The sequence below is a fragment of the Glandiceps talaboti genome, chromosome 1, assembly GCF_964340395.1.
Source record: "Glandiceps talaboti chromosome 1, keGlaTala1.1, whole genome shotgun sequence".
NCBI lineage: Eukaryota > Metazoa > Hemichordata > Enteropneusta > Spengelidae > Glandiceps > Glandiceps talaboti.
In genome coordinates this window covers 11,572,829-11,600,817 of record NC_135549.1, presented here as the reverse complement: position 1 = coordinate 11,600,817, position 27,989 = coordinate 11,572,829, and the positions used below count along the sequence as shown (strand labels likewise).

At 37.6% G+C, this 27,989-nt stretch overlaps 1 protein-coding gene across 1 annotated transcript; it reads left to right on the top strand.

Moving 5' to 3' along the window:
- Window positions 1-27,989, top strand: LOC144452352 (inter-alpha-trypsin inhibitor heavy chain H3-like). The gene is made up of 13 exons (XM_078143477.1): window positions 1-364; window positions 4,173-4,202; window positions 5,016-5,176; window positions 12,414-12,524; window positions 14,355-14,493; window positions 17,014-17,289; window positions 17,905-18,193; window positions 19,020-19,561; window positions 20,928-21,204; window positions 22,044-22,142; window positions 23,337-23,450; window positions 23,697-24,056; window positions 25,354-27,989. The coding sequence occupies exons 1-13, from the start codon at window positions 239-241 to the stop codon at window positions 25,602-25,604; spliced, it is 2,775 nt and encodes a 924-aa protein (XP_077999603.1). The 5' UTR covers window positions 1-238; the 3' UTR covers window positions 25,605-27,989.

The following is a 27,989-nucleotide window of genomic DNA, read 5'->3' as shown; positions in this document are numbered from 1 at the left end:
ACTTCCATCGATTGTACACTACACTGCACTGCACTGCACGGCGTTGAACTTCCGAGTAGGAGCTTGTTCGGGTTTCTATTGCATTCTCTGTCAAACTCTGTTCGAACTGTTTTCTTGGCACTGTCACTGTTCGTGCTCGTGAAACTTGAACCTGGAGTTCCCATCCGTTCCAAAGTTTGGAACTAGGTCATGCATGCTCGAGTTACTAATACTGTACTAGTGAGCTGAATTAGCCAACATGGAGTGGGTGATTCACACAACGGTTTTGGTCTTCTGGTTTACCATTTTTTCATGTCATGAAATCCAAGGAAGAAATATAAATATTGTCGTTCCAGGAGATCATGGACTTGCAGCAAATATAAAGGTGAGTCTCGGCATCTTAACATGTTTGCCAAATTCGCCTTTGATACAAACATATACAATTACTGCACACATTTGTTTACAGCGTGCTTTGCTGACTGACCACATTTCAAAGGAAACAATTTCAAAAGGTTCAAAAAGATTGAAGTATAATCACAGGTACGTCGTAAATGGTTACAAACAATATCATTAGCATATCGAAGGAGAGGGCAGTAAACAGAAAAAATGGAAGGGGCACAGTTTCGAGAGGGAGCAATCAGGATAAAAACGTAAACATGTACCACGAAGGTCAATTCAGGCAAAATAACGAAGGTAAAATAGCAATGAACGATTAGCCGACACCTACATCGGATTTTATTCAGATTGAATTTCTTTGTGTTATGGCTTTGTTGTATAAAATCGCTTGGATGTTCAAAAGAGAAACGAATGTACGACGACTACTTGCTGATCAATTTTACCAATAAAACACGTCAACATTCTGTTTGTATATACAGGAGTAGGGTTAGCCAAACAAAAACTTATTTCAATGATCTTCAGTGTCAATGTTCACATATTCAATAGCGAAAAGTAATCAATTGTGAGATTGAATACGTTATACAATATATATTTTGGATCCACTTATTGCCAATAGCTAAATTTTTGTTATCAGTTCATACCCCAAATGTTTAATATCGGGATATGTTTGCTTTTTCATTTGCCTGTTGAACCCTCTCCATTTTCGTTGGCTTTCTGTCGATACACATAGGGACGCTTATACCCTTTAGCCGTCTATTGTGCACTGACTTAGATGGGTGGATACATAGAATATAACGAATATGAAAGATATTACTACTTTTTACTCCATCTTGCTTGTGTGGATGGATACAAAGAATACCATTGCCAATTACAAAATGTATGCTGCCAGTATATATTATTTCCTAGTGTCAAGCGAACATATATGTACAAAACATAGTGTATGGAGAACACGCTTATTCATATCAACGTTATTCGACAGTTCGTATCACAGCCAGTGTTGCTGTATAAATCCTCAATCTACCAAGTGTATGGAATCAATGAATTCCAACACAATTTGAAAGAATTAACCCTTTTACATGCACCTGCTGAGGTTCAAGAATTCTTTGATATATTTTGAACTTCAATTCAGCGACTTCATGACTTTATACGCCATGATGAAATGAATAGGCAACGCAGGCTACCAAGACTATAGTTTTGTATTGAAAGTCATTGACCGTTTGTACTGAGTGAAAGGTCATTTACTCTGATACTTTTCTATTTTTTGAGAAATCCGTCTTTATCATGTTACCCATATCCTGTTCTGATAATTTATTTGGGACACTGCCAATGAAACCAGTATAGTGATTTTTCCCTAGTCAAAGTTTCGCTATATTTACGGTCTCAAACTTCAGTGAATGCACATGACAACAAATCTAAATTTGAATCTAGATTTGAATGAGCTGCATTGTTCTGAAGGCGGAGTGGGTCACGTGACAGGCATCTCCCCCCCCCCCCTCCTCCTCTGAGTATAATACATGTAGTATTACTCTAGACCCATGTAGACCTTGGAGTGAGATCAGGATGATGCCCAGGGTCCAGGCTGGTACGAAGAAACAATAATAACGGCATTACGTAATGTTATTTGAATTACGATTGCATGCCATGGCCGTCCTCGATATTGTTCACTTGAGACACAGACAAGTATAGATGTCTCTGCTTGAGACCAGTGTGTTGCTGTTGACACGGTTTAGGAACTTTCTATCGACACTGTGTTGATTGAGTTGCTGTTCTTCTTTTGAGAGCATAGATGAATGTTTTCAATTTTGAACTATGGACATTCATAACAATTGATTTTTCAAATTTACACAAATTGTTACTGTACGACTTGCGAGAACCTGTGCGGGTCGGCAGATCAACCATTTGTACACATATGTTTTATATACACAGTATCCATATCAGGTTGACGATAGTGTCGACTGCGAAGTCATTTATCTCAGCATTATCTTGCCAGTGGTTTTGCGTGCAATTAAATGGCAATTTATCTGCTACATGGAAACTTGAGTAGAAGGGCACAACAAAGTTTAAGATATCTATGCACTTGTACAAACCATTTTTGAGGGGCTGCTATGGCAACGGGGAGTCTTTTTGATTAGGAAGGACTTTAGGTTGACAGTGAATATCGTACAAGTCAAAATCTTTCATAAAGGTCTGGGTTGATGTATGATGTGTATTGACAAGTACAGGGTCAAAGGAATGGCGGCGGAACTGATTTATACCCAGAAAAATGGAAACTTCTCTGAGTTGCAGCAACAATGAATGAGGCTCAGTACCGTACCAGAATGGGCAAAGTGTTGCTGAGATAAAGGATACGGTCTTTCACAGCTTTATTAGCAGATATTGTTCAAAACAGTTTGATACAACTTACATGGTCCTTGCAACCACGCTCAATGCAACAGCCAATTGATGGTGTTTATTGCAAAGAAAGCAACAGGGATTAACAACCAAAACGATAAACATGCACAAAATGTATGTAAGTATGCCTGCAACAAGACCATGCCCATAGTAACAACCACATAGGGATGTATTTTGCAAGGATAGCAACAGAGACTAATAGGCAAGTGGATAGACCTTCCAAAAATGGACATAGTAATATTTATACCCCTAGCAACAAAGCTACGCCCATACCAACTGACAAATGGTGATATTGCAAAGATAAAAATAGGGATGGTTGTGGATAAACTTCCAAAACGTAAATGCATATTTGCCTATCAACAAGACCACGTCCATGGCAACAGTGAAATGGTAATGTATATTGCAAAAACAACAACACCGATGGTTAGACAAGTGGATACATTTTCAAAAACTGGACATATTTGACCCAGCAATAAAGATACTGTCCATACCAACAGTACAGTTATGGTGTATATAAACATTATACAAAAATGAGTCAGAACTTTTGGAAACCCTTTAAGTTGAGTTTTGTTGAGACTAAATTTGTGATTTCTCAGGTCCGGCCAGGCTTCATCATTTTCGTCACATGTAGTGGTAGTTGTCTAATGATATGTAAATTGATCACACTTTATGCCTGTAGTAATACATACCGTGGGGAAAAGAATATCATGTAATGAAATATCACGTACCATAACCACGCAGCTAATAAGTCTTGTATTCAGGATTTGAATAGGATTCGCCCGAGGGCCTTTAAGTTTTCCTCGATCTTTGCTGAATAACGACTTCATTATAGGAAATACAATTATGTAAGTGTCCGGCCGAGCTAGATCGACAGTTCACTTGTAATGATGTGTCTTTGTTCTTGTGTGTGGAAATTTGACAATTTGTATGGTTACTCAATAAAGTGGCTATGCAATACCAACTAAACTAGACTTGATTCAAGAACATGACAAAGGGTATTACCGGCATTTCCACGACAACGATAGAGTTTTAATAGTAGTTTGTTCTACCGTCAATTTCACGACATTTATAAAATAGTTCGAGGGGTGGGGAGGAGTGGAATCAAATAACAATGGAGTAAACGAAACTTCAAACCATAATTATAATCCTGGTGCGAGATGAAATGAGTGAGCAAGGGTAATTTGAAAAGTTAACACACATATACACAAGCTCAGTCACGCACGGTGTGTTTCGCATGCAAGCGATATAAGACATTCGCGTATTATCGAACATCTGCTCTAACATCGCGAGACTATATTTCAAAGTTGGGTTAGTGTATATAGCCTAGTATTTTATTGTATACATGACAGTATTGTCGCAACCTTCGATCGATTAATCACTTTGAAATTGGTATTCTGTCATTTCAGCGCCATAGAAGGGAGGCCATAGACGAAGAGGTGAGAGACAAACAGACAGTATAAAGTTTTTAATGTCTATATATATTGCACATGAAGTACACATTGTATATATTAGTGACGTCCCCAGATATTGGAAAATTGTAAATGCTTCAAATTGAAAACTAGACTATGTTCCTCGTATTCTAGTGTCAGTTGCCACTAGGAAAGAACAGTGACGGGGAAACATGAACGAATTCGCAAAACAATTACATCATCACAAACCAGTAATGTCACCAAATCAGAGGAATGGGATCAGGATATGGGCAAAGTTGCTTTTCGCCCAAATGTTAAATTCTAACAAAGTGGATGGCACAGGCTGAGTTTATGATTATTTTTACTCAAGTGAAAATACTTACAAATGACCTCAATTGAACTATTGTAATGCATTATTGATATTGATGTGTGTCTTCTTAGTCGTAACAGTTGTCTTCTATTAACGTTGCTAGAACACTTGATTGCACGGTAGAGATTTCCTCGACATTGTGTAAGTTTACAGGGCTAGGGTTGAGATAGTGTTCAGTCAATATTGCAAGTGATGGTTAGGTATGCCCAGTAAGTAGAATACAGCAAGAATTACACCAGAAAGCGTTTAAACTCAGCTTGTATCCCTTTAAGAATTGTGGATGAACTTTGTCGATAATGCAAGAGCAAACTAATTAATTAATAGTTTATATAGTGCCAAATGGCCTTTATTAAATTCACTTTAGTTAGATGCACCTTGTCTTGATAATTCCGTGCACGACTAATAATTGTATAGAACATCTTTCAGATTTGAGCCATAATGGAAACTTTTACTTTGTACTCCCCGCCTAGAAAAAGCCCGAAATTTACAGCCTAAGTGTAAAGTCGGCCATTGCTTCACGATTCGCTAATACTATTGTGACAAGTAAGATTCACAATGGCGCAAGTACTGCAAGAGAGGCTGTCTTTACAGTGCAGCTGCCAGACTCTGCATTCATCGCCAACTTTTCAATGTAAGTATTGATTTAATAAATGTTCAGTGCATTGCCGGTAAATTTGCATGTATTACACTATGGTTGAAATGTCAATGTATTTATTGTTTATGTAAATACGTGTACTGTGTTTATATACCCTTTACAGTGTTGAAGCAACAAGATATACACTGTAATGTGTATATAAACACAGTACTTTGCAGCACACAATTGATCAAAAATGCATTTTCAAATATTAACCAAAAAAGGTGGAAAGAACTTAATGTTAAGTACTTCTTAATTATACTAAAGAGTTTAAGCTTTATGTGTCTGTTTGTTTGTCTGTGTCTGTGTCTGTCTGTCTGTCTGTCTGTCTGTCTGTCTGTCTGTCTGTCTGTCTGTCTGTCTGTCTGTCTCTGTCTGTCTGTTTGTATGTATGTATGTATGTATGTATGTATGTATGTATGTATGTATGTATGTATGTATGTATGGATGGATGGATGGATGGATGGATGGATGTATGTATGTATGTATGGATGGATGGATGGATGGATGTATGTATGTATGTCTATCTGCCTGTGAGTCTGTTTATGTATGTGTACACGTGTGTGCGTGCGTGTGTGTGTGTGTGTGTGTGAAAAGATGTGTTAGCAGACAAGCAAGCAAACAAACATCTATCGCATTTAAATTTGTAATGAGGTGAACTGTTACGTGGGAGTATATAGGGATTGTTAGAACATCTGAACTGGGGTCCAGTATTAATGCTTTAGGCACTGAGAAATGTATGACATGTATGTATGTATGTATGTATGTATGTATGTATGTATGTATGTATGTATGTATGTATGTATGTATGTATGCATGCATGTGTGTGTGTATGTATGTATGTATGTATGTATGTATGTATGTATGTATGTATGTATGTATGTATGCATGTGTGTGTGTGTGTGTGTATGTATGTATGTATGTATGTATGTATGTATGTATGTATGATTGTGTGTGTGTGTGTGTGTGTGTGTGCGTGCGTGCGCGCGTGTGTGAGTGAGTGCGTTCGTCACGGTTCGTTCGTTCGTGCGTAGATGTGTCAAGATTTATTGACGGAATATGACCTGGTTGAAAATATGACCTGATTGTTAATGTGCAAATAAATCCGAAAATGGGTTTCTTGCCAAAAAGCTAAAGTTAAAAAATACTACCTGGCTAATTTTGTAAAAGTTGGTGTTGATATTTCTGGGGGTATATATGAAGAGTTGTTGGCATAACGATTATACTATCTTTAATATGCGCACTATTTCTGAGTTTTGGCAAAAAAATTCAAACTTCGAACTAATTGGCGGATCTACATACAAATGGGAATTAGAATACACTATAAATTAACAACTTAGATTTCAATATCAAATGGTTAAGAAGGCCATTGGTGCTATGCTTTAACAACAAAATGCTCGCACTATTTGCATGCGAACTGAATCAAATACAATGTAATGTGAACGTGGCAAGCCATTCTGGTACATTGTATCTACTAGTTGTAGTAATTCTTAACTGCTGCTGCTCAAATCACGCCAACATGGAGTTGATGAATTCCACACAATGATCGCACTACAACGTCATTGGTGAGTACGAGATAATCTACATATCTCCCGCCAAATGATCTATCTCATCATTCTGTATTGTTCTTCAATCTATTGATAGTGCGCAGCTCGTTTCCGGAGCTTTGGTTGTTTTCGCTGTGTAGTAGACTAAATTGTTATATAATGATTCAACCCTTTATTGTATTGGAACCATTCGATCAATATACCTCCTTCAGCTAGGTTCTATGCAGTCCAGTATATACCCCAATAATGGTATCATCCATTGTTGACACGTTTGTGCTTGAAACTATTTGCACCAGTAAAGGAAATGATTAATCCCTTAACATATCAACTCTAAAACCCTGATGCTTTAGAAATATTAGTTCCGTAGCAACCAAACTATATAATGTTTTATAAATGATACCCGTTCCTTGATAGCATAAACAAACTGTTCCGTACTTAAATGACAATAGGATACACGTATTAAAGTGCTTTTTACAAGTTTCCTCGCCCATTTATTGTTCAATCGGCTTTACACACAATCATACTGTGAGAATGTCTTCTAGTGATGTACAACACAGTCACTTGACTCTCACACACACACACACACACACACATACATATACACACACATACATGCATACATACATACATACATACATACATACATACATACATACATACATACATACATATTGCATTCAGCAAGAGTGGTAAATCTAACATCGGGAAGATATTTCTCCATCTTAGTGAGAGGCATTTTCCGCATAACACCAAACTACATAAGCAAATGTTAAAGAAGTTACAGTTGTATGCCAAGCATGGCATGTATTGTGAAATCCCAAAACAAGGCAATCAGTGCAGTCCTTACGCAAGCACCTAATATATCCTGCAGCTGTAGAGATCGCAAACAGTGTCTATCAACCAACGTAATATACAGGGCACAAGTCGCATCAAATAACAACACAAAACTGTACTCTGGGCTGACAGAGAACACATCCTTAAACAGCGATTCTTAAACCACGAACTCATTAGAGGCTCCAGTACAGCACAGAGCTATCCAAACAAAGTTTGGAATTTGGAGGAAAGGAACCAACCATATAATATTTAGTGGGATATCATCGCCCAAGCGGCTGCTTACACAAATGAGACAAAACATTTGTAATCTCTGTTTAAATGAGAAACTATGTATAATCAATGCTGAAAAGAGCATGCTACTGAACAAAAAATCTGAATTAGTCTCGAAATGTTGCCATGACAGTAAAATTTAATATTCTCTCGCCAACCATAGAAGTAAATCTCTGTAAGGAATTAGTCTGACCATCTTGTTACGCAATACTAGTATATGCACAAACATTATTAGTGTATATATCGACCTTGACAATCCCAATTTTATCAGTCGCCTGATGATCGCTGAGGAAGCGTGGAACTCTGAGTAATAACATTATTCTTTTGAATTAAGTCTACATACATACATACATACATACATACATACATACATACATACACACACACACATACACACACATTCATACATACATACATACATACATACATACATACATACATACATACATACACACACATACATACATACACACACATACATACATACATACATACATACATACATACATACATACATACATACATACATACATACATACATACATACATACAAACAAACAAACAAACAAACACACACACAAACACACATACATTTGCTTGCCAATTTTCCCCGTTACTATTGACGTGTATTGAACGTTTCACCTATTGACTCCTCAAGCGCAAGCTAGGGCTGTCAACACTTATCAGTTGTAGAAATCTGAAGTTAACAAGTCCTTATTTTACTTGGGCTGAATGAACTGAATGACTCCATTGACTTTAGAGTCGCTACGATGACCTTATATGTTGGCCTCCTTATAGGCCACCCACCACCTGTCAATTACCTGACCTGCCCCGGGCCAGAGGCAAATAATTTTGTGTACTGCATGTACTGGCTTGTGGATCAGGGCGTGTCGGTCATTTGTCCCCAAACCGCAGGCCAAGTCACTACATGCCAGAAAACATAGTAAGACAATGTTTAGAACACCATAGTATCAGTGTTATGAAAAATAACGATACGTAGTATTAGGATGCAAGCAGCTTGTAGTGTTGAATTGAGTTAATTTGAATGTTACGCCAGGCATCAATATCTGTGACCTCACAGAATGTATGATACAAAAAAGTCGTAAATCAAGATGCTAGCAATTAAAACTGCAATGCGGTGAACTACATATTGAACATAAATCACTCCACATTGAAACTTTCCTACTTAAGGCTATAGCATTACACTCTCGTGTTAGTACATTTACACAACTAATAGTTCCGTTGGTATAATTTCATTTGATTTAGTGTTACAAAGCTGTGTTCTATACTTATCTTGTTTGCTTGGAAGGCACGAGACTTACAGGCACAGAATAAACACTCTAGCTCAGAGATCAAACCCGAAGAAATAAATAATGAACGATAACGTTCATAAAATTTCGAACGTTGACAAAGAACATGTGTTTAAACCGCGATTATGTGTCCTGCGGGTTTCAATCCGAGATTTAGTGATTGCTATCGTCATAAAGTGTCCTTTTGTTCTTTTTAGAGTCAGGAATTTGTGGCTTTTACCATCACTCATGAAAACATCATTGTTTAATCTAACAAATCGTACACCTGAGCAAACATACCTTTTCAACTTGGCATAGCGTGCATTGGAACTATTCAAACGCCAGCCTTGGAACCTATGATATATTTACTTGAATCTGAGGCAACCGTCAAGTTCTGTCAATCTAATGTAATCAGCAGCGGACAGTATAGTTGTGGTAAGCTGTGTCATCGGTTTGTATGTGTGAAAATATGTGCTAGTAATTCAAGCACTGAATCTACCAGTCTGCATTTTATTGGCGATACGCTATTCCGGTACAAGATCAGCGCTTTTTACATTAGGATAGCTGGATACGTCTATTTCCCTACCAGAAGACATACATTTACAACTAAAGCCTATTTAGCGGGGGGGGGGGGGGCTACTCCCCTTACATGAGTATACGTTTATGTGCCGCCCTTTGGGTGCGTTTTCTAGCCCGTTGGGGTCTGGTTTTTTTCCGAGCTGAAGCTTATTTGTTATTTTGCTTGGTCTAAAATGTGGTCCATTGTCCTTTACCAAATCATGATTGCCATTAATTGTCCCAAAATGTTGCCTCCTAAGGAAAATGTATTTTGTCTAAACTTTCATCTTTTTAAAAACCTGTAATGGTCTAAAATGGGGTGTTGATTTTTGGTCAAAGTGGGTCTAAAATGGGGCTTGGGTTTCCAGCGCACTGGTCATACACCCCTACCAGAGCTGGCCATTGGTACCGCCCCCGGGCTATTTAGTCCCCATGAGGCTAATATTGCGATTGCGGAATTATGAAGATGTTGATTAATTTACCGATTCCATATGTTTAGCTTAAACAGTTTTGGTAACCCAACCGACCTAGTTCACAACCGTCTACCCAGTAGTGCGTTTACCCAAACAGTTACTCGAAAAGCAAAGGCAACGTACGAAAACGTATTATTCACTGTCCTACGTGTCTGTGCTCTGTACGAATTGATGCCTATACAACTGTGTGGCTATTAAAGTATTTACCTTTCGCAAGGGAAGGTGATAATAATGGTGATGTGTGTGTGTGTCTGTGTGTCTCTATTTGTGTGTTTGAAGTATGTCTCTGTCTCTGTTATCATTGTAATTTCATATAAAACGGTCATCCCAATTCACACAACATTTATTACTCGCATTATTTTTGGCAATGGCTAGAACTGAGAAGACTTTGGCAAATACCATGAATATTAATGAGGTATTTGTATAACTGATGATTTGAGTAATAAGACAATATCTAAAAACGTAAGCGCATTTGTGTAATAATGATTTGGCCATTTAGTCAATATCTGAAGAAACCAAAGTTCAAATTTCGTGTCTTGTGGTACTGTAGATACGTTGATACTAACACAGTACACTAGCTGACTTAATTAGTCATCTACATAAGTAAATATTTTTATTTTCATTAGGCAATATCTTAAGAATACGTTATCAAAATTTCATGCAATTTGTGTAGACATTGACATTAATGATAACGAAACTGATATGCCCTATAAAGCCACAAAAACGCTTGTTGGTTGCTGATTGAAATGAGTCATTTTCATATTTGATGAAATTTACAGACTCGGTAAAACAAGTCTAAACTGTTGACTACTTGGATTTAAGTCACATTATTATAGTATATACCTTATAATATGGTTGGGCCTATGTCTAGATGACATTATCTATAAAACAACATGTTTGTACTTCCATATGAACATCACGCCAAATTGATCAAACATTTTTCAAGAAAATGATAAGGTGTAATTTGAAAAATACTTCTTACTCTATCAAAGATGAAAGTGGTGACGACAAGTCAAGGGAACGGGTATTCCAAAAATTAGGAAATATATGTGTAGCGACCAAAACCCCGTCCAAGCAACAGCCAAACGGTGGTGACTTTTTGGCTCTGCTGTCAGCCACAGAGGTTAGGTTGATGCTCGTCGTCGTTGCTAATGCCAAGTTTAGAAATATTTTTGTTCAAAATGATATTTTAGACTCCTCCACAGAAACCGGTGTCCAGATTGCTTTGATAGTTGGTGTGCATGTGCCTAGTCTGTAAGGTACGCCGTGACGGAGCGCCCTCACACATCGGCCAACCCCTCTCTGTGAGAGGAGGCCGCTGAGGGCGGAACGTCACCGCGTATCTTACAGTCTAGCATCAATCTGATTAAAATCCGATGTAGATGTCGGCTAATCGTTCATTGCTATTTTACCTTCGTTATTTTGCCTGAATTGACCTTCTTGGTACATGTTTACATTTTTTAGCCTGATCGTAGAGGAGGCGATCAGGCTAAAAACGTAAACATGTACTACGAAGGTCAGTTCAAGCTAAATAACGATGGTAAGATAGCAATGCACGATTAGCCGACATCTACATCGAATTTTAATCAGATTGAGTCTAGCATGTGCCTGGGTATTCAGATTTGTTCATGCCAAGTTGATATGTGTAATCTTCTGTTCTTGGCTGATTTGGTGTAATTTGTATTCGGGCACACCCCATTGGCTGGAAAAAAAAATAAATTCTACTATGACGACAAACGACACATACTCCCTGCAACAATTTTTCTACAAACCATAAAGCTAATGATCGATAATGAGAGATATGTATTTAGGGACGTTTTTTTTACTGGGTTTGTAGGTGACCTGGGAATCACAAACACTTCACCCATGGTTATTCTTAAACCTAGCATGATAGTTGCACTCTTTCTTGTCAATGCTTATTAATACAACACCAGAGACCTGGCCCATCTCCTGTACCATTCGTATAACAACAATAAAAATAAATTAGTAAGAGGAGCTATTTCGACCGCTAGGTTGCTTGCTCAGAAATAACAACTATAACAGGTAGTCAAGGAATGAGCGTTCCATAAATAAAAACAATTGTTTCTTTGTAGTATTAGACCTTATAACCCTGCTGGCAGCTTTCATTAGTCATTGAATTTAATTGCTGCCTCTACGTCAATCTCATGGCAACCGATTTGAACATTTGACATGCAAATGAGCTGCATATCATTGTTCGCAAATGTTAATTTTCTTAATATCAATCCATGTACTGTATTTTCAGGGAAATCGATGGCGAAGTTTATGTCGGGGAGGTGAAGGAAAAAGTGAAAGCCGAAAAAGAATACAAAAAGGCAAAACAGCGAGGACAGACTGCTGGTCATGTCAGTTCAAAGTAAGATTCTAAATGACTATAATTGTATAATCTGTCTCATTTCTGCTAGTGCAAGGCAAAAACGGAGTCGGGACATGAAGGAGGGGAGGGAAATACGTCGCTAGTTTGTAGTAAGTTTAGAAGTTGGAGACTTTGATCTGGAGATTAAGACCTTTAACGTATTAGTTTGAATGCAACTGATTTTCCAAAAAGCTTTTTTATTTACACGTCAATATTTAAAAGTATATTCAGAACAAAAAATAATGCAAATTAGAGAGAGAGAGAGAGAGAGAGAGAGAGAGAGAGAGAGAGAGAGAGAGAGAGAGAGAGAGAGAGAGAGAGAGAGAGAGAGAGAGAGAGAGAGAGAGAGAGAGAGAGAGAGAGAGAGAGAGAGAAAAAAAAAACCTGAAACAAAACGTTAAATTAGGAAAAAATAACATCGGCTTGAACAGATCAAATGAAGAGTTGTCAAAAAAGTATTGTGAGTGTCATTAAAAAAATGAAATGTAATCTTTAATTTTTGACATATTTTGGCCATAGACAATATAATTGTGTAAATAATGTAATTTTTCGCTTTATGTCTCTTTGTTTCTTTGTACCCCAATTGAGTACATGTGTAGGAGTGCATACATGTGTGTTAGTAACGTTTGAGTGCACTTCAACTATACATTAGCATGGCTCTAACCATATCTGATATCACCACATTTCTTTGTAGACTTGCATCTACCGTGACGACAGAATAAGAAAACATGTTACCGTTGTTGGTGATAAATTATCCCCTTTGTTGGCATAGATGGCGGTCTCCTTTAATGTGTATGATTAGAGTGTAGCTATATGTATACATATGCTACCGACAATCTGTATCACTCACAGCAGCAGATCATCGATTTTAAGCAACAAAAGCGGCAAAGATCATGTTGTAGAGAAGTGAACTATATGTTACCTTTTAACAGTCACGTGCTTTTTCAAAAAAAAAAATAGTGGATAGTCTCCCAATCAAAACTTCGTCATTTTTGACCTAAATAAAATTGGTAAACCCGAACACATACAAAAATTTTAGTCTCTACTCCCCAAAGTGTAGTCAAATTCATTCTTTCTATACTCTTTGTCATTCCATTACCGAGACAATACTACACACCACGATTTAAGAATTAAAACTTTAAACTTAGTGAAGGAAGCTGATATCCATATGACGTCACTTGGCATAGCAGTTGAGGATGTACATGCTAATTATACAACATTGTATACACAAATATCCATTCGCGAAAGGGTGTCTCTCAGTTTCATCGGCGTTGTACTTTATCAACAATTTACAATAGCAGAGTAACCTATACATACATCTGCTCCATTAATGACATGGAACTTGGAAGTTATATCCCACAAAACGAAGCGGTTTAGATAAAGCAGAGTTGGAATATCGATTATTTGAGTGACTGTGAGAATGTCAGAAGATGTGAGCTAGTTATCTCAAAGTTCATCCCATTTACACAGTCGATGTACAGTCTATGGTGATTATTTCAGTTGTAAAGATTGGCGCCTTACCTTGTTAATATGACTTGTGCACTTTCCCATGTCTGCCTTGAGTGACCCGTGCATTTCCTCTGTGTATATGGTGAGAAAAGTGCGATCATATAATTATACTTTAGGGTAGCAAAATATTTACACCGTTTGTATATTGTCATTACTTTTTCAATATAGAAAAAATGTATGGTTTGTGTACAATTAAATGTATGAAATAAAATCCTGTAGTCAACATGGAAATCAATTATCGGAGCTGTGTAAAATGACATTTCAACAGATACAACGTTATAATTGAATCACGACCTAAATATTATTGTTATTTGATTCCAGACCAAGAGCAACGAATACATTTAAAGTTGCAATCAACGTTGCTGCTGGTACGAAGCTTACATTTGAATTAACTTACCAGGAAATGTTGCAAAGGCGTCTTGGACTCTATGAACATAGGATAAGCATTAGACCTGGCCAGGTAAATATTATATCTAAATAATACTGTTTCCATCCATCCATCCATCAGTCCGTACGTACGCCCGTCCGTCCGTCCATCCATCCATCCATCCATCCATCCATCCATCAGGCCGTCCGTCCGTCCGTCCGTCCGTCCGTCCGTCCGTGAGAATGAAAATGTTATATTCGAAATGAATTTTTGCTTGAAAATATAATACCAAATTTTTATAATTGAACCGATTTTTAGCTATTTCATGTACAGCAAAATATAAATTATGACCACAGGCTTTAACTTCAGAGCCTCTGAGGAGCACCAAGCCAGACCACCCCACCCGTCTTTTGTATGGGTAAGGAATTCGGCAGAATTAATGTGTGTCTAAGTGAGATGTTAACCAATAAGTGAAACGGGGCTGTTCTCAAACTTATTAAAATGTGGTGTAGGTATAAGGGTCCGTAAATTTTAAAACTACAAGCTCAAGCGCTATTTTGCTGTATGTCACTGGATATGTAGTATTTATACAATTATTAGATGTTTATTTTCTTTCATTTGTGCTTAGGATGTGAATGCGTGCATAATTTCTATGTGTAATATAGTACAAAACAACTTATTTATATGATCACCGTACGTATTAACTATTATCAGTATCTCTAGTCGGACTGAAAAGCGACTCCTGCCTCATTGTCATTCATACCTATGCGTACTACAATCATTGTAGGAGTTAGGCGTGAATGTAATGTAGCTACAGACAAATGGTGCACCATACAAAGACAGCGCAAACTATGAATCTCGACAGTGTGCGATCACCATCACACCACAATACATTGACAAATTGGGAAAAAAAGAGGCGGTTACCTTTATGTATAGGGCTCTACCCTTTCAAATTATGTCTGGTCAGTATGATTAAATGAAATAAAGAAAAAAAATCGATATTACCGAAAACTTTACTTTCCAAATTAGAATCGTAAATCAGACAAGACTTATACTGTGTGAATCGTATTTGCACAGGTGCAATCTAATTTAAAGACATGGCCACTTTATGGACCTGTAGAGGCTTTGAATTCAGTGGGTTTTAGTTTAAGTCATTGTAACCTGTAGAGGCTTTGATTTCAGTGGGGTTTAGTTTAAGTAATTGTAAGTAATAATTAATAAATTATGTACAAAAATTAATTGTTAACTGACTTGGATCATCAAACAAAAACGTATGCATGTATGCATGACAGTACATACATACATACATACATACATACATACATACATACATACATACATACACACACACACACACACATACATACATACATACATATACATACATACATACATACATACATACATACATACATACATACATACATACATACATACATATATATATGTTCGTCTCTACAAGCCTGTTTCGTGAGTAAATTACTCGTCAGGAGTTGCTGATGTACTGAATATACCTCATATAAATCGATTTATACGAGGTATATTCAGTACATCAGCATCTCCTGACGAGTGATTTACTCACGAAACAGGCTTGTAGAGACAAAAAAAAACTACTTGATTTTCTTCTACCCTCAACATATACTCCGCTCTGCGTGCAGACGTATCGAGCACTGTGCTACGGATAAATCTTACCACTGACTTCCTACATACATACATACATACATACATACATACATGCATGCATACATACATACATACATACATACATACATACATACATACATACATACATACTTACATACGCACGTAAATACATACATGCATACATACATACATACATACATACATACATACATGCATATACATACATACATACATACATACATACATACATACATACATACATACATGCCTACATACATACATACATACATACATACATACATACATACATACATACATACATGCCTACATACATACATACATACATACATACATACATACATACATACATACATGCATACATGCATACATTTAGGGATGTATATGCATTGTAAATACTAGTACGCATTTAGTAGTTCCTCAAATACTACGAAGACATTACAAGACGTCTGTATTTGACCATCAAATAAGAGATGCATGATATTGCAAACGACGTGAAGGTCTGACTAGAGTCGTGTAACACAAAGTAAAGATGCATGTATATATATACTTTAGCTGAATTTTGTATTGCATTGAGTACCATCACAGCGGCTGTATGTATTGACATTTGTCCATTACCTTACTTGACCTGTGCGATGTAGTACCTTGTTAACGTTGGGATGGTGTTCTTCTCTGCACTGATATTACATGTATGTGGAGGTGTGTCACATAGGACGGAACCGTTCATGTTCTATTGAATGTCACGTGATAGCTATGTGGTTTTTTTTAGCTGAAAATGATTTGTTTGTAAAGCAACCATATATCTACATTTTCTTCAGTTAACATGAACTGTATCCTACATTGTACTAAAACACCCAGCATCTGTTGGACCAGTGTGTGCTCTGTTGGCTATTTCTCCCGCTTGCATGTCGTCAGTTATCAAAGCAAGTTAATTTTTGTTTGTCAACACAGATTGTGAAACGAATCAAGGTTGACGTGTACATAATCGAACCCCAGGGCCTGGAATTCATATACGTACCCCAAATCGTCACTAATGTGGTCGATTCATGGAATCTTAGCCCAACTTCAGATTCCCCAGCTACTATAACACAGGAATCAGATAGCAGAGCACACGTGTCTTACTCGCCAACGGAAGACGAACAGCGGGCTCAGTCACCAGAGGGTATAATGGGAGATTTGATCATCCGATATGATGTCAAACACGACACGAGTGCTGGCCAAATCCAGGTGATGTCATTATCTCTTTATATGTATTCAGACATACGTTTTGTATACAGTGTACCTTTTTTCGATAATGTAGTCATCAGTTTAGAGCACGAGTAATATAGATTGTACACGAGGCTATCCTCCGCGATGAGAGACGTTCGCGGTTGTATACATGTATATGATTGTCTGAGGAAAGATTTAACCAGCCACTTAACAAAGGTGACATTTATAGGGATTATCAAGAACAGAGTAATGTTAAATAATTTATCGTGCGTTTTGATTTGATTTTCCGTCACCTGTGTCTTGTGGTAGGGCAATGTTTATAACTTCATCACAGTTACATGGATTATTACATTACTTATTGCGACAGGTTTAGCCCAGTATAAATGTGGTACTTGAGTCCATTACCTAAACCAATATGAAAGATATATCCTCAGGATACAGTCTATTTTCTTTTCCTGTGGTAACTGTTGTCTACTTTGTAACATTTCCAACAGTGCCACACATTTGCAAGCCAACTTACCTGTATACACTATAATAGTAAACTATTATTCTGATTGCAACGTATTTGTTTTTCATTGTTCTAACTAAGTTCTTTCGACTTTTAATGTGTATTTTTTGTATCTTGTATTTCAGGTTCTGGATGGATATTTTGTTCACTACTTTGCACCAAGTAATCTTCCACCAGTACAAAAGAACGTGGTGTTTATAATTGATGTCAGTGGGTCCATGGATGGAACAAAGCTAAAACAGACAAAGGACGCCCTCAAGACTATTCTGGATGAAATGCGTAGTTTCGATCGCTTCAACATCCTGACATTTTCGTCTGGTGTAAGCTTTTGGCAGGAGAATACCATGGTGCTGGCTACAGCAGAGAATGTAAGGGAGGCTAAAAGTTACATCAACGGTCTGCGCGCGGATGGAGGTACGAAATGTTTAAGTGAATTAATGCCCTTAAAACATTTAAAACAATTTTCTGGCGTTGTTGCCACAACCGCTAAGTTTGACTGTGATTACCGACTTTTTAGTAAAGTATGAGACTGCATCGTTTAGTATTTGATGCAACGTCTGAGGTCCGACAACATCAAATGACGGTTAGAATGTTTCAACAATGCCACAAGTAACGTTTAATATGTAGTAAAAGTAGCCCCTTCCGCTCTCTAAATTATGTAAACACACAATCATTATGTTCCTTTAATACATAGGTTACATTTGTCGAAATAGCAATAAGAATGTTTTATTTTCACTCAGAGTGACACTGCACTGTTGACAAACTACATTAAATTTTAAAGGCACACTCCATGTATAAAAGGTGCAAACTCTCTTTGGAAGACATTGAGTGCTTCTGCTAAACTGACACTTGATATACTGTCGGTCATTACTTTTACCATACTTTCTACCATATCGATCTTGACTTGATCATTATGAATACATATGTACTAATATAAAGAATTGCGGCGTTCATCTTGCAACATAATGGACATTTGGTACTTTTTTTCTTAGAAAAACTTGCGGTCACCCACTAGAGAATAGCTATGTTGTTGAATTCGAATTCATGACAATCAATCACGGTCTGGCACGAACTCGCAACGCTGTTCACGTTATTCGTTATTATTTGTCGATTCAATAAACACATATTGAGACTCACAGAGCCAGATCAAACAATATACCCCTTTTTTCCTAAAATAATGTTTTTAAATCTGTCGCCTATTGATTTTCTGTAACTTTTTATCCACATCTGTCACAAATAGGAACGGATTTTAATAGCGGTTTAGTTCAAGGAGTTGAGATGCTTCGAGGTGTGACGGACGATGCTGAGAACACAGAACGTTCAGCCTACCTTATTATTATGCTGACAGACGGCCATCCTACATCGGGAGTCACCATTCTCAAAGACATCCAGGAAACAGCTAAGGAGGTCATCCGTGGCCAATATTCCCTCTTTTGTTTGGGTTTCGGAAATGATGTCGATTTCAACTTCCTGAAAAAGATTTCATTAGAGAATGAAGGCATTGGTCGGCGTATCTATGAAGATTCCGATGCCACTCTTCAATTGAAAGGTTTTTATGACGAAGTAGCCACACCGTTGTTATTTGATGTTGACATTCAATACCCGAGTGAGAATGTCGACCCGAACAGTGTAACCCAGAGCTCATTTAAAAACTATTTCAACGGTTCTGAGTTGGTCGTTGCTGGCAAGCTATCTGATGACACCATCAATAACCTTAAAACTCGAGTTTTGGCTAATGGGGCCGACAGCGAGTTGGAATTTCTCACAGAAGTTGATCCACAGGTGAGACAGGTTGGGAAAGTTTTGTAGTTATGTTGTCTGTCTGTCTGACTCTATCTTTCTGTCTGTTTGTCTGTCTGTCTTTGTTCGTCCGTCCGTCCGTACGTACGTACGTAATGTACGTATGTAGATTTCAATCAGATCCCAACAAAGATTAACCAATTGCCATTGGTAGAAACTATGCAATGTGTCTAATGGTAAATCTGTATAAATACGTCAAATGACCACATAACATGATCGACGGAGAGAGAAGGCACTTAGTCGAGGTGGATGGATTTTTTAAGGCATCAAGAGATCCAGTTACTACTCTTAGATTGTTCTACTCTATTATGATTGCTCGTGGAACGGACGAGATTTTGAAGATAAATGCATTACAGTTTGGTATATCCGGTAAACAACGGGAATTTTTTGTTGCATATTTTTCCATAGTCTTGCTGCTAGACGTTCAGGCTTTCTTTCGATGCTATAACTATAAACGAACGAAGTTCGCATGTGAGGGCCTGCCCGCTAGACGTTCAGGCTTTCTTTCGATGCTATAACTATAAACGAACGAAGTTCGCATGTGAGGGCCTGCCCGAACAGTCTAGCGAATGTCATTTTCAGACCAGACATTCCATTGAGATTACGATAAGCGGTGGGTTGGGCCATATATGCATATATATACTTTAATATATTCAATCTCTGCATGCAGGTGTTGACAAACACATTTATGTCTTACTATGTCTTATCAGTTTATGGTAATTGTGTTTGATGAGTGTGTAGACGTTGTCATTCACACATTTTAGGTAACGCATTGGTGGTTATTTTTACAAGCCCCTCCTTAAGATGAATATGCATGAAAATTTAGCTATTGTCCTCTGTTTGTGCTTGTCGCTAATACGGTTCTCTGATTGGCAGTTATTTATATCCTGATGACATTCGCTAGACCTCGGATGTTCCATCCTCGATAGCGTTGTTCGGCTGTGTGTCGTATTTTATCGGAAGAACATCCGAGGGCTAGCTGATAGACATATTTTTCCATAGCGTTAACGTTTGTACTGGTCAATCCTTCAAATTTCCTTGGCTATTTGATAGCTGTGATATGAGGTATAGGTGTCAGCGTGAATACCCGGCAACAGGCCCTCAGCAATCTTGTATAGAAGAAGCTAGTAGGAGACGGAGTTTCCTTCTGTGGTCATGTAGAGGTGTAGTTTTATGTTGTTGTGGTATAGCCTTGTTCTCTGGTTTTGTAATGGTTAATCATGAATCTTGATGCTTGACATTGGACGCGATATAATTTATTATAATGCAATTGTAATATTTAATAACTCCTAGTCGACAACTGAGTCACAGAACTAATTTAGTATGTTCTCCTTTTCTACATCAATAGGAAACCCCATCGTCACTACTTAGCAAGCACGTGCCAGCAGACTTTGTCCAAAGATTGTGGGCTTATCTGACGATTAAAGAAATTCTCCGAAAGCGTGTACTTACTGAGGATGTCACCGAGAAAGAAGCTCTATCACAGAGGGCGCTAGACTTGTCACTGAAATACAACTTTGTCACACCTTTGACCTCAATGCTTGTTGTCAAACCAGAAGAGCCAGAGATAAATAAAGCTGAAGGAGAAACAGAGGAAGGCGGTGGAGCCGTTGATAAAGATTCTGGTAAGCCTGGATATATTAGTTTGGACATGACATGCACATCTACGTAGATACACTAATACACTGTTATCACTGAGAGAAGGTACATGCACATCCACATTTTGCTTATTTGCATGTTTCAAACTGATAAACCCATGTCAAATGTACTAGTTGAATCTAGCGTTTAATTATTTCAGTCGGTTGATCCAATATAGGTGAATTCCGGGATGAATACAACCGATGACTGCAAACGCTAAAATGTGAACATACTACTACTACTACTACTACTACTACTACTACTACTACTACTACTACTACTATACTACTACTACTACTACTACTACTACTACTACTACTATACTACTACTACTACTACTACTACTACTACTACTACTACTACTACTACTACTACTACAAAGAAAACGCTTTTAAAACTGAGTAAATACCAATAACAATGATTGAAAAATAAAAACAGGTTGCAACTAAGATAAACAAATAAAATTAAATCTTGAAAAGTGGTTGTAAAAGTAGTTCAACTTCAACACACTTAACTTGCGTTTGAAAGTGTCAATTGATGTGTATTGTCTGATGTGAGATAGAAAATCCAAAGTTTCATTGCAGCATACTACACTTCACAATTCCACAGCTATACACAGCTAAAAAGATATAGTTTTATGCGTTTACATATGATACAATGTACTCATGAGAAAAAGATGGTTGGATGTGTGAGCAAGGGTGTTTGACTGAGTGTGTATCTGTGTGCGTGTGTGCCCCGTGTTTGTAGTACAATGTACGTGTTGTTCAAAATAATAAACGCATATAATATTCACAATAATTTATTACATAATTATTATTATATCCAGGTGGTAATACACCAACAACACCTCGACCTCAACCGAGCAGACGGAAACACAAGTCAAGGACATCCGGCAGAACATCAAGTGGAGGAGGAAGAGGATTCGGTAAGCCTGAAAAGGATGCATCCATCATCCATCCATCCATCCATCCATCCATCCACACACACACACACACACACACACACACACACACACACACACACACACACACACACACACACACACATTCACTTAGATGATGTGTGTGTGTTTGTATTTGTATATGTATTCTTTGACTTAATGTTAAAGACTTAAAGTATAGGGAGCCTTCAGTTATTGGGAAATCAAACCCAGTCTTCGTCATATAATGTGACCCTACCCTGTTCAATATTCTAAAACAAAAACATTTTTAACACTACCTCCTTGTGGCATAGAATTTGTGGCGTAGTTGTTTGAGTTCAAGATGAGCAGTCAGGAGGTCCTGAGTTCGAATCCCACCAGAAAAAGGGAATTTTTCTGTAGTAAGATCCTACCATATTGATAGTTTTTAAAGGCATTTGTTGTTTCCCCACTATTACCACCACAGTGAGTTTGTGTTTGTAAATCAATGCCCGCGTTTGGATCTAATTGGCTGAACTGAAGACCAGAACTCTCAAAGACTAGATGAACGTGATGAAAGTGACAACTTCAGGATCGAAGTCAACATCTCCACGCCACCACATTATCCCCAATATCTTGCCGCGCTGTTCCTCCTTTACTGCCGTGAAACCCACTCCTCTCGTTACACCACAACTAACAGTTATTTTACTGATATGTTATGATATTACTTTACAATGGTGGCAGTGGTGGGATATCATAGCAATAGGATTGGGAACTGGTGGCAGCGATGGGATCATGGCAATACGAAAAATAATGCAACGTTAGATAAAAAAAATTAGTCAAAATAAAACGTGACTCCCCTAATTTACATTTTCTATTTATGGCCCTCCCTGAGGCCTGATTTGTAAACATTGACCCCCCCCCCATTCCCCTCCCCTTGTAATTACTGAAGGCTCCCTTACTTGTAATTATTATATCACAGCGGAGAATGAGTATAATATCACGTAAGATTAATTATAAATGTCCAGTGAGGCTAGTAATAATTATTTCAACATTACGTGAATTACGTCAATTCTGTCTCGAAACTTGCCTATAACCCGTATCTGTTACTTTGACAATAAATGGACTCAACAGTTACCATGAACATGACAAATACAATGCCTCTCAATAGCGGAGCATTAATTTTTTATATTATCAATGTTTTTATATCTTTATGTACAGCTTATGGTGATCCCCATTTCGTAGTGGAACTGCCTGGTGACAACCACACAATATGTTTTAACATTAATGGCAAAGAAGATGACATATTTACTTTAGTAAGCGATCCCATCAATGGTAAGTATGTCATTTTAGCTCTTCGTTGCATGTGTCGAATGGTATTATATTTGATAAATAACCAAGAAAAATTGAAAATGAATACGAACGCTTGTAAGTAAACTTACGACATGGATGATAGTGCATATGGATATGAGATAAACATTGCAGTGATGCCTATCACATCACTGATAGTTCTAAGACTTGTTAATGATCTATCTCTCTTCAAATGTGATTTTGTTATGCTCTCTTTGTCTATTCTGCCAGGGATACAAGTAAACGCTAAATTGATAGCTGACACGAAAGATGAGACAAAGACGAAGCAAGGGACGTACATAGGTGAAGTCGGGATTGTTGTTAACTTCGGAAAGTCAAGTTACCACATCCGGGCAACTCCCGACTACGTGACCATCGACAAATCCCACCAGCTTCCATGGAAACCAATGAAAATACAATTCCGACATTGGACACTGCAAATAAACCACAATTCCACTCTTGTCTTTACGTATGGGGATGACATATCTATGGTGTTACACTTAGTAAAGAGACGTGCACCAATTAATGACTACTTTGGTTTCTATATCGAAGATGGTCTTGGTTTCTCTGATAAAGTCCACGGCTTGATAGGTAAGATGGTCGTGGTTTCTCTGATACATTGATAAATTCCACGGCTTGATAGGTAAGTAGACCGTGGTTGCTCTGAAAAATTCCATGGATTGATAAGTAAGTAGACCGTGGTTTCTCTGACAAAGTCCACTGCTTGATAAGGTAAGTAGACCGTGGTTTCTCTGATAAATTCCATGAATTGACACGTAAGATGGGATGGTCGTGGTTTCTCTGATACACTGATAAATTCCACTGCTTGATAGGTAAGATGGTCGTGGTTTCTCTGATAAATTCCACGGCTTGATTGGTAAGTAGACCGTGGTTTCTCTGATAAATTCCACGGCTTGATTGGTAAGTAGACCGTGGTTTCTCTGATAAATTCCACGGCTTGATTGGTAAGTAGACCGTGGTTTCTCTGATAAATTCCACGGCTTGATTGGTAAGTAGACCGTGGTTTCTCTGATAAATTCCACAGCTTGATTGGTAAGTAGACCGCGGTTTCTCTGATAAATTCCACGGCTTGATTGGTAAGTAGACCGTGGTTTCTCTGATAAATTCCACAGCTTGATTGGTAAGTAGACCGTGGTTTCTCTGATAAATTCCACAGCTTGATTGGTAAGTAGACCGTGGTTTCTCTGATAAATTCCACAGCTTGATTGGTAAGTAGACCGTGGTTTCTCTGATAAATTCCACGGCTTGATTGGTAAGTAGACCGTGGTTTCTCTGATAAATTCCACAGCTTGATTGGTAATAAGATTGGTAAAACCATTAGATACCACGAAATGAATTTGAGAATCCAATAAACAAGTGGCTAGAACAACATTGGATATTTCGGATTTTTGATTAATGAAGAGGTTATTGGGAGTATATCAGCAGTATTACAGTGTGTTATTTTTATGAATATTCACATTTCATCTTAGACCATATACTTGCATCAATTGGTACTCTTAGCGTGTAGCCCAACAGCTAGTTTTCTCTCTAAATAAATGAGACAGAAAAACACAGACCGAGAGATTGTAAAACTATGTCGTTTGTGGCGCTATACACTCATATAGCGCCACCACTAAACCAACTGTATCATTTATAGTCTATCAGTCTAGAACGCAAATCTGATTAGATAATTGACAAATTCCAATGTTTTGTATTTTAATCGATTTCAAATTATCAAAGATCAATACCATACTTATGTTTGTAATATATGGTTTACAAAGTGGAGATGTGGCATTGTTTTACCTTGGACCGTGTTTGTTGTATTCATCGATATTATACGTCCTCAAGTTCCATAACTATTTCTCTTCTTGCTGTCTTTGATTGACAGGCCAATTTCACCGTGGGATGGTTTCAATTGAAAACGAAGAGGTAGACATCTTTGATCCAATGTATTTGCAAGCAGAGGCAAGGGTTGGTCAACGACGTGTGCCGGTCTTTGAAAATTTCCGGAAGAACGAGAAGAGTAACGAGCGCGTGCGATGTTGGTTTGCTCACAATAACGCACGTGGTGTTATTGACGGCGATCGTACGAGTTACCTTGTTAAGGAATTGTTCAATAGCAGTTTCTCACCCCCATAGTTAGTATTCCTTACAATTTCAATTTCAAAACCACAGTAGCACAAACTGCTGGTCATATTGACAGTGTGGAAATCAACCATAGCTGTAACCTTGTTGAAAATACGTTCTAGATGAATACTGTACAGTTGCATCTTTCACTCTATCGACGTGTGTTGATAGCCCCCCCCCCCCCCAATAGGGGCGTGTAATATTTCATAGATTGTTGTTTTCCTGGCCTACAGACTAAATATAACAACATTTTGACTATATATTCCTATCTGTAAGGAAAAAAGAGAAGGGAGGACATCGAGTCACGATCCTGTATAAACTCCTCTGTACGTCTTGCTATTTGAATAATCAGCTTAGTGTTCAACAGCCGATTGGCTGTTCGAAACTTCGCCTATGTAAAGAAAGCCCCTGGAAACAGTCACTACTTTATGGGCCCCAGAAGTGAAATCAATTCCGGTATACATAGACTGACAGTTTGACACAATGAAAATGCAGTTGTATTCGAATTCGTACAAGTAGACTCACCAGGCAGCTGTCCAGAACTGTTTCCGATCCATGGTCCTGGGTTTAGTGATGGGATGTGCTTCTTTCTGATTTTGAAATGCAGCGGTCATCTGACGTCATCAGCCAACGCCTCTTTCTCAGCCAATCAGCAGTGAAAATTTCATGGTTGCATCTCTTGACTTGCCTCTGACAAACAGAGGAGTTTATACAGCACTCGCTAGTTGTAAAAGGTCCATCTTTCTCGTTACAAAAGCATTTTTTGCCCCAGTGATAGTGTATAACTTTACTTGGCACCTATTCTTCATGCAGGTATGTTTTTGTTAACCAATGCGCATGTTTTGTTCAAATTTGAAAGGTTAACGAAAGAAGATGTCCGCCCTTCTCTTTTTTCCTTACAGATAGGAATATATAGTCAAAAAGTTGTTATATTTATTATGTAGACCAGGAAAACAACAATCTATGAAATATTACACACCCCTATGCGCCCCCCCCCCCATTTCGTGATAATGGTGTCTATTAAAATTATTAAATATAACTTTTGTATTTACAAATGCAAATTTCAGGAATACACTATGAGTAAACTTCGACATAGGTGTGCATTGCATAGAGAGCAATCATCTCCTAACTTTTTCTGTCAACCCGAAAATGTTGTCATTTAACAAACACATTAAAAAAATTGGCTTGAAAACATACAAGTAATAGATATGGCATGACACCGTAAAATCAAGAATACCTATCCCAGCCGATATATTTGAAAGAGAATGCTCGTGGGTGTGATCACAACTATGTCATTTTTTTTTATACTCAAGCAATTGATTATTGAATAGTACTTTTAGCAAATACAGCATTTAATCGGATTTATCTTAAAGTCGTCGATTAAATATAAATAGTAAACTTATTGATATTATGGTATTAATGCACATCACTGACGAACTCAAATGTAAGTCTCAAGCAACTACTTCAGTTGTAAGGGAGTTAATCTTTGCACAGCGTAGACAGATGTCTAGTAATGTACATGTCCGTGTACTCATGCTTTATAAGATGTCTATGCATATGATAAGCAAGTTTACGAGATCCACCAAGTAAACGATTGCCTGCATTCTCACCGCTCGGAGTCATTCAGTCGAATTTCTGATTGAAAGCAATGGGGCTTGACAAGGTAAAAAAATCGATTTTTTCCTGACCATATCTTTGAGTCAAAGTTCTGTTCTGAAATATGTTGAAATTGTCACAGCGATTCACGTTCCAACTACCTCAGTGTATTTAGACAGCACATCACAATGTATGTTTCGTCTTTTGTTTAATAATATCACTATGGTGATCAGTATAGTATAGTGTTCATTATCTAGAATTCTTGGTCCTGTGGTTAATGTCTCCCCTGGCAATGTTACATGTGGGCTATAAGTTTGAGGGACAAATTAGTGGATTACCTTGTTGTAAATCTGCGCGACGTTTGGTGATAAACAAATCCTTAGATGTAAACTGATCACACCGTGCGGGAAACACCGTGTACTAACGTGATTTTTCTGCATTCCATTCTTCGGTGTCGGTAGTCAACACGTCGTTTATATGTTTGATTATTTGTTTGTGTGTGGGTTTATCTAAACTTTAAAAGCAATTAATAGAAACTGGTTTGGTGACGTAGCCATCAGTATATAGATATTGACACAATAGAAGATATAGTTTTATCATAATTATATAACAATTATATTTTTATTCAGTCTGTTGATAGAATAGACTTGAATTTCCTTCGAGGAAAACCTATGACGTAGTGATTATGTAAAATAATAAAATTTGAATATTTTTTATACCGTACTATTATACACATTGTTTCTTTATCAAAAGTGGTGGACATTTCTGTTAGGGTTTAGTATTGAAATATTCTTATCCTCT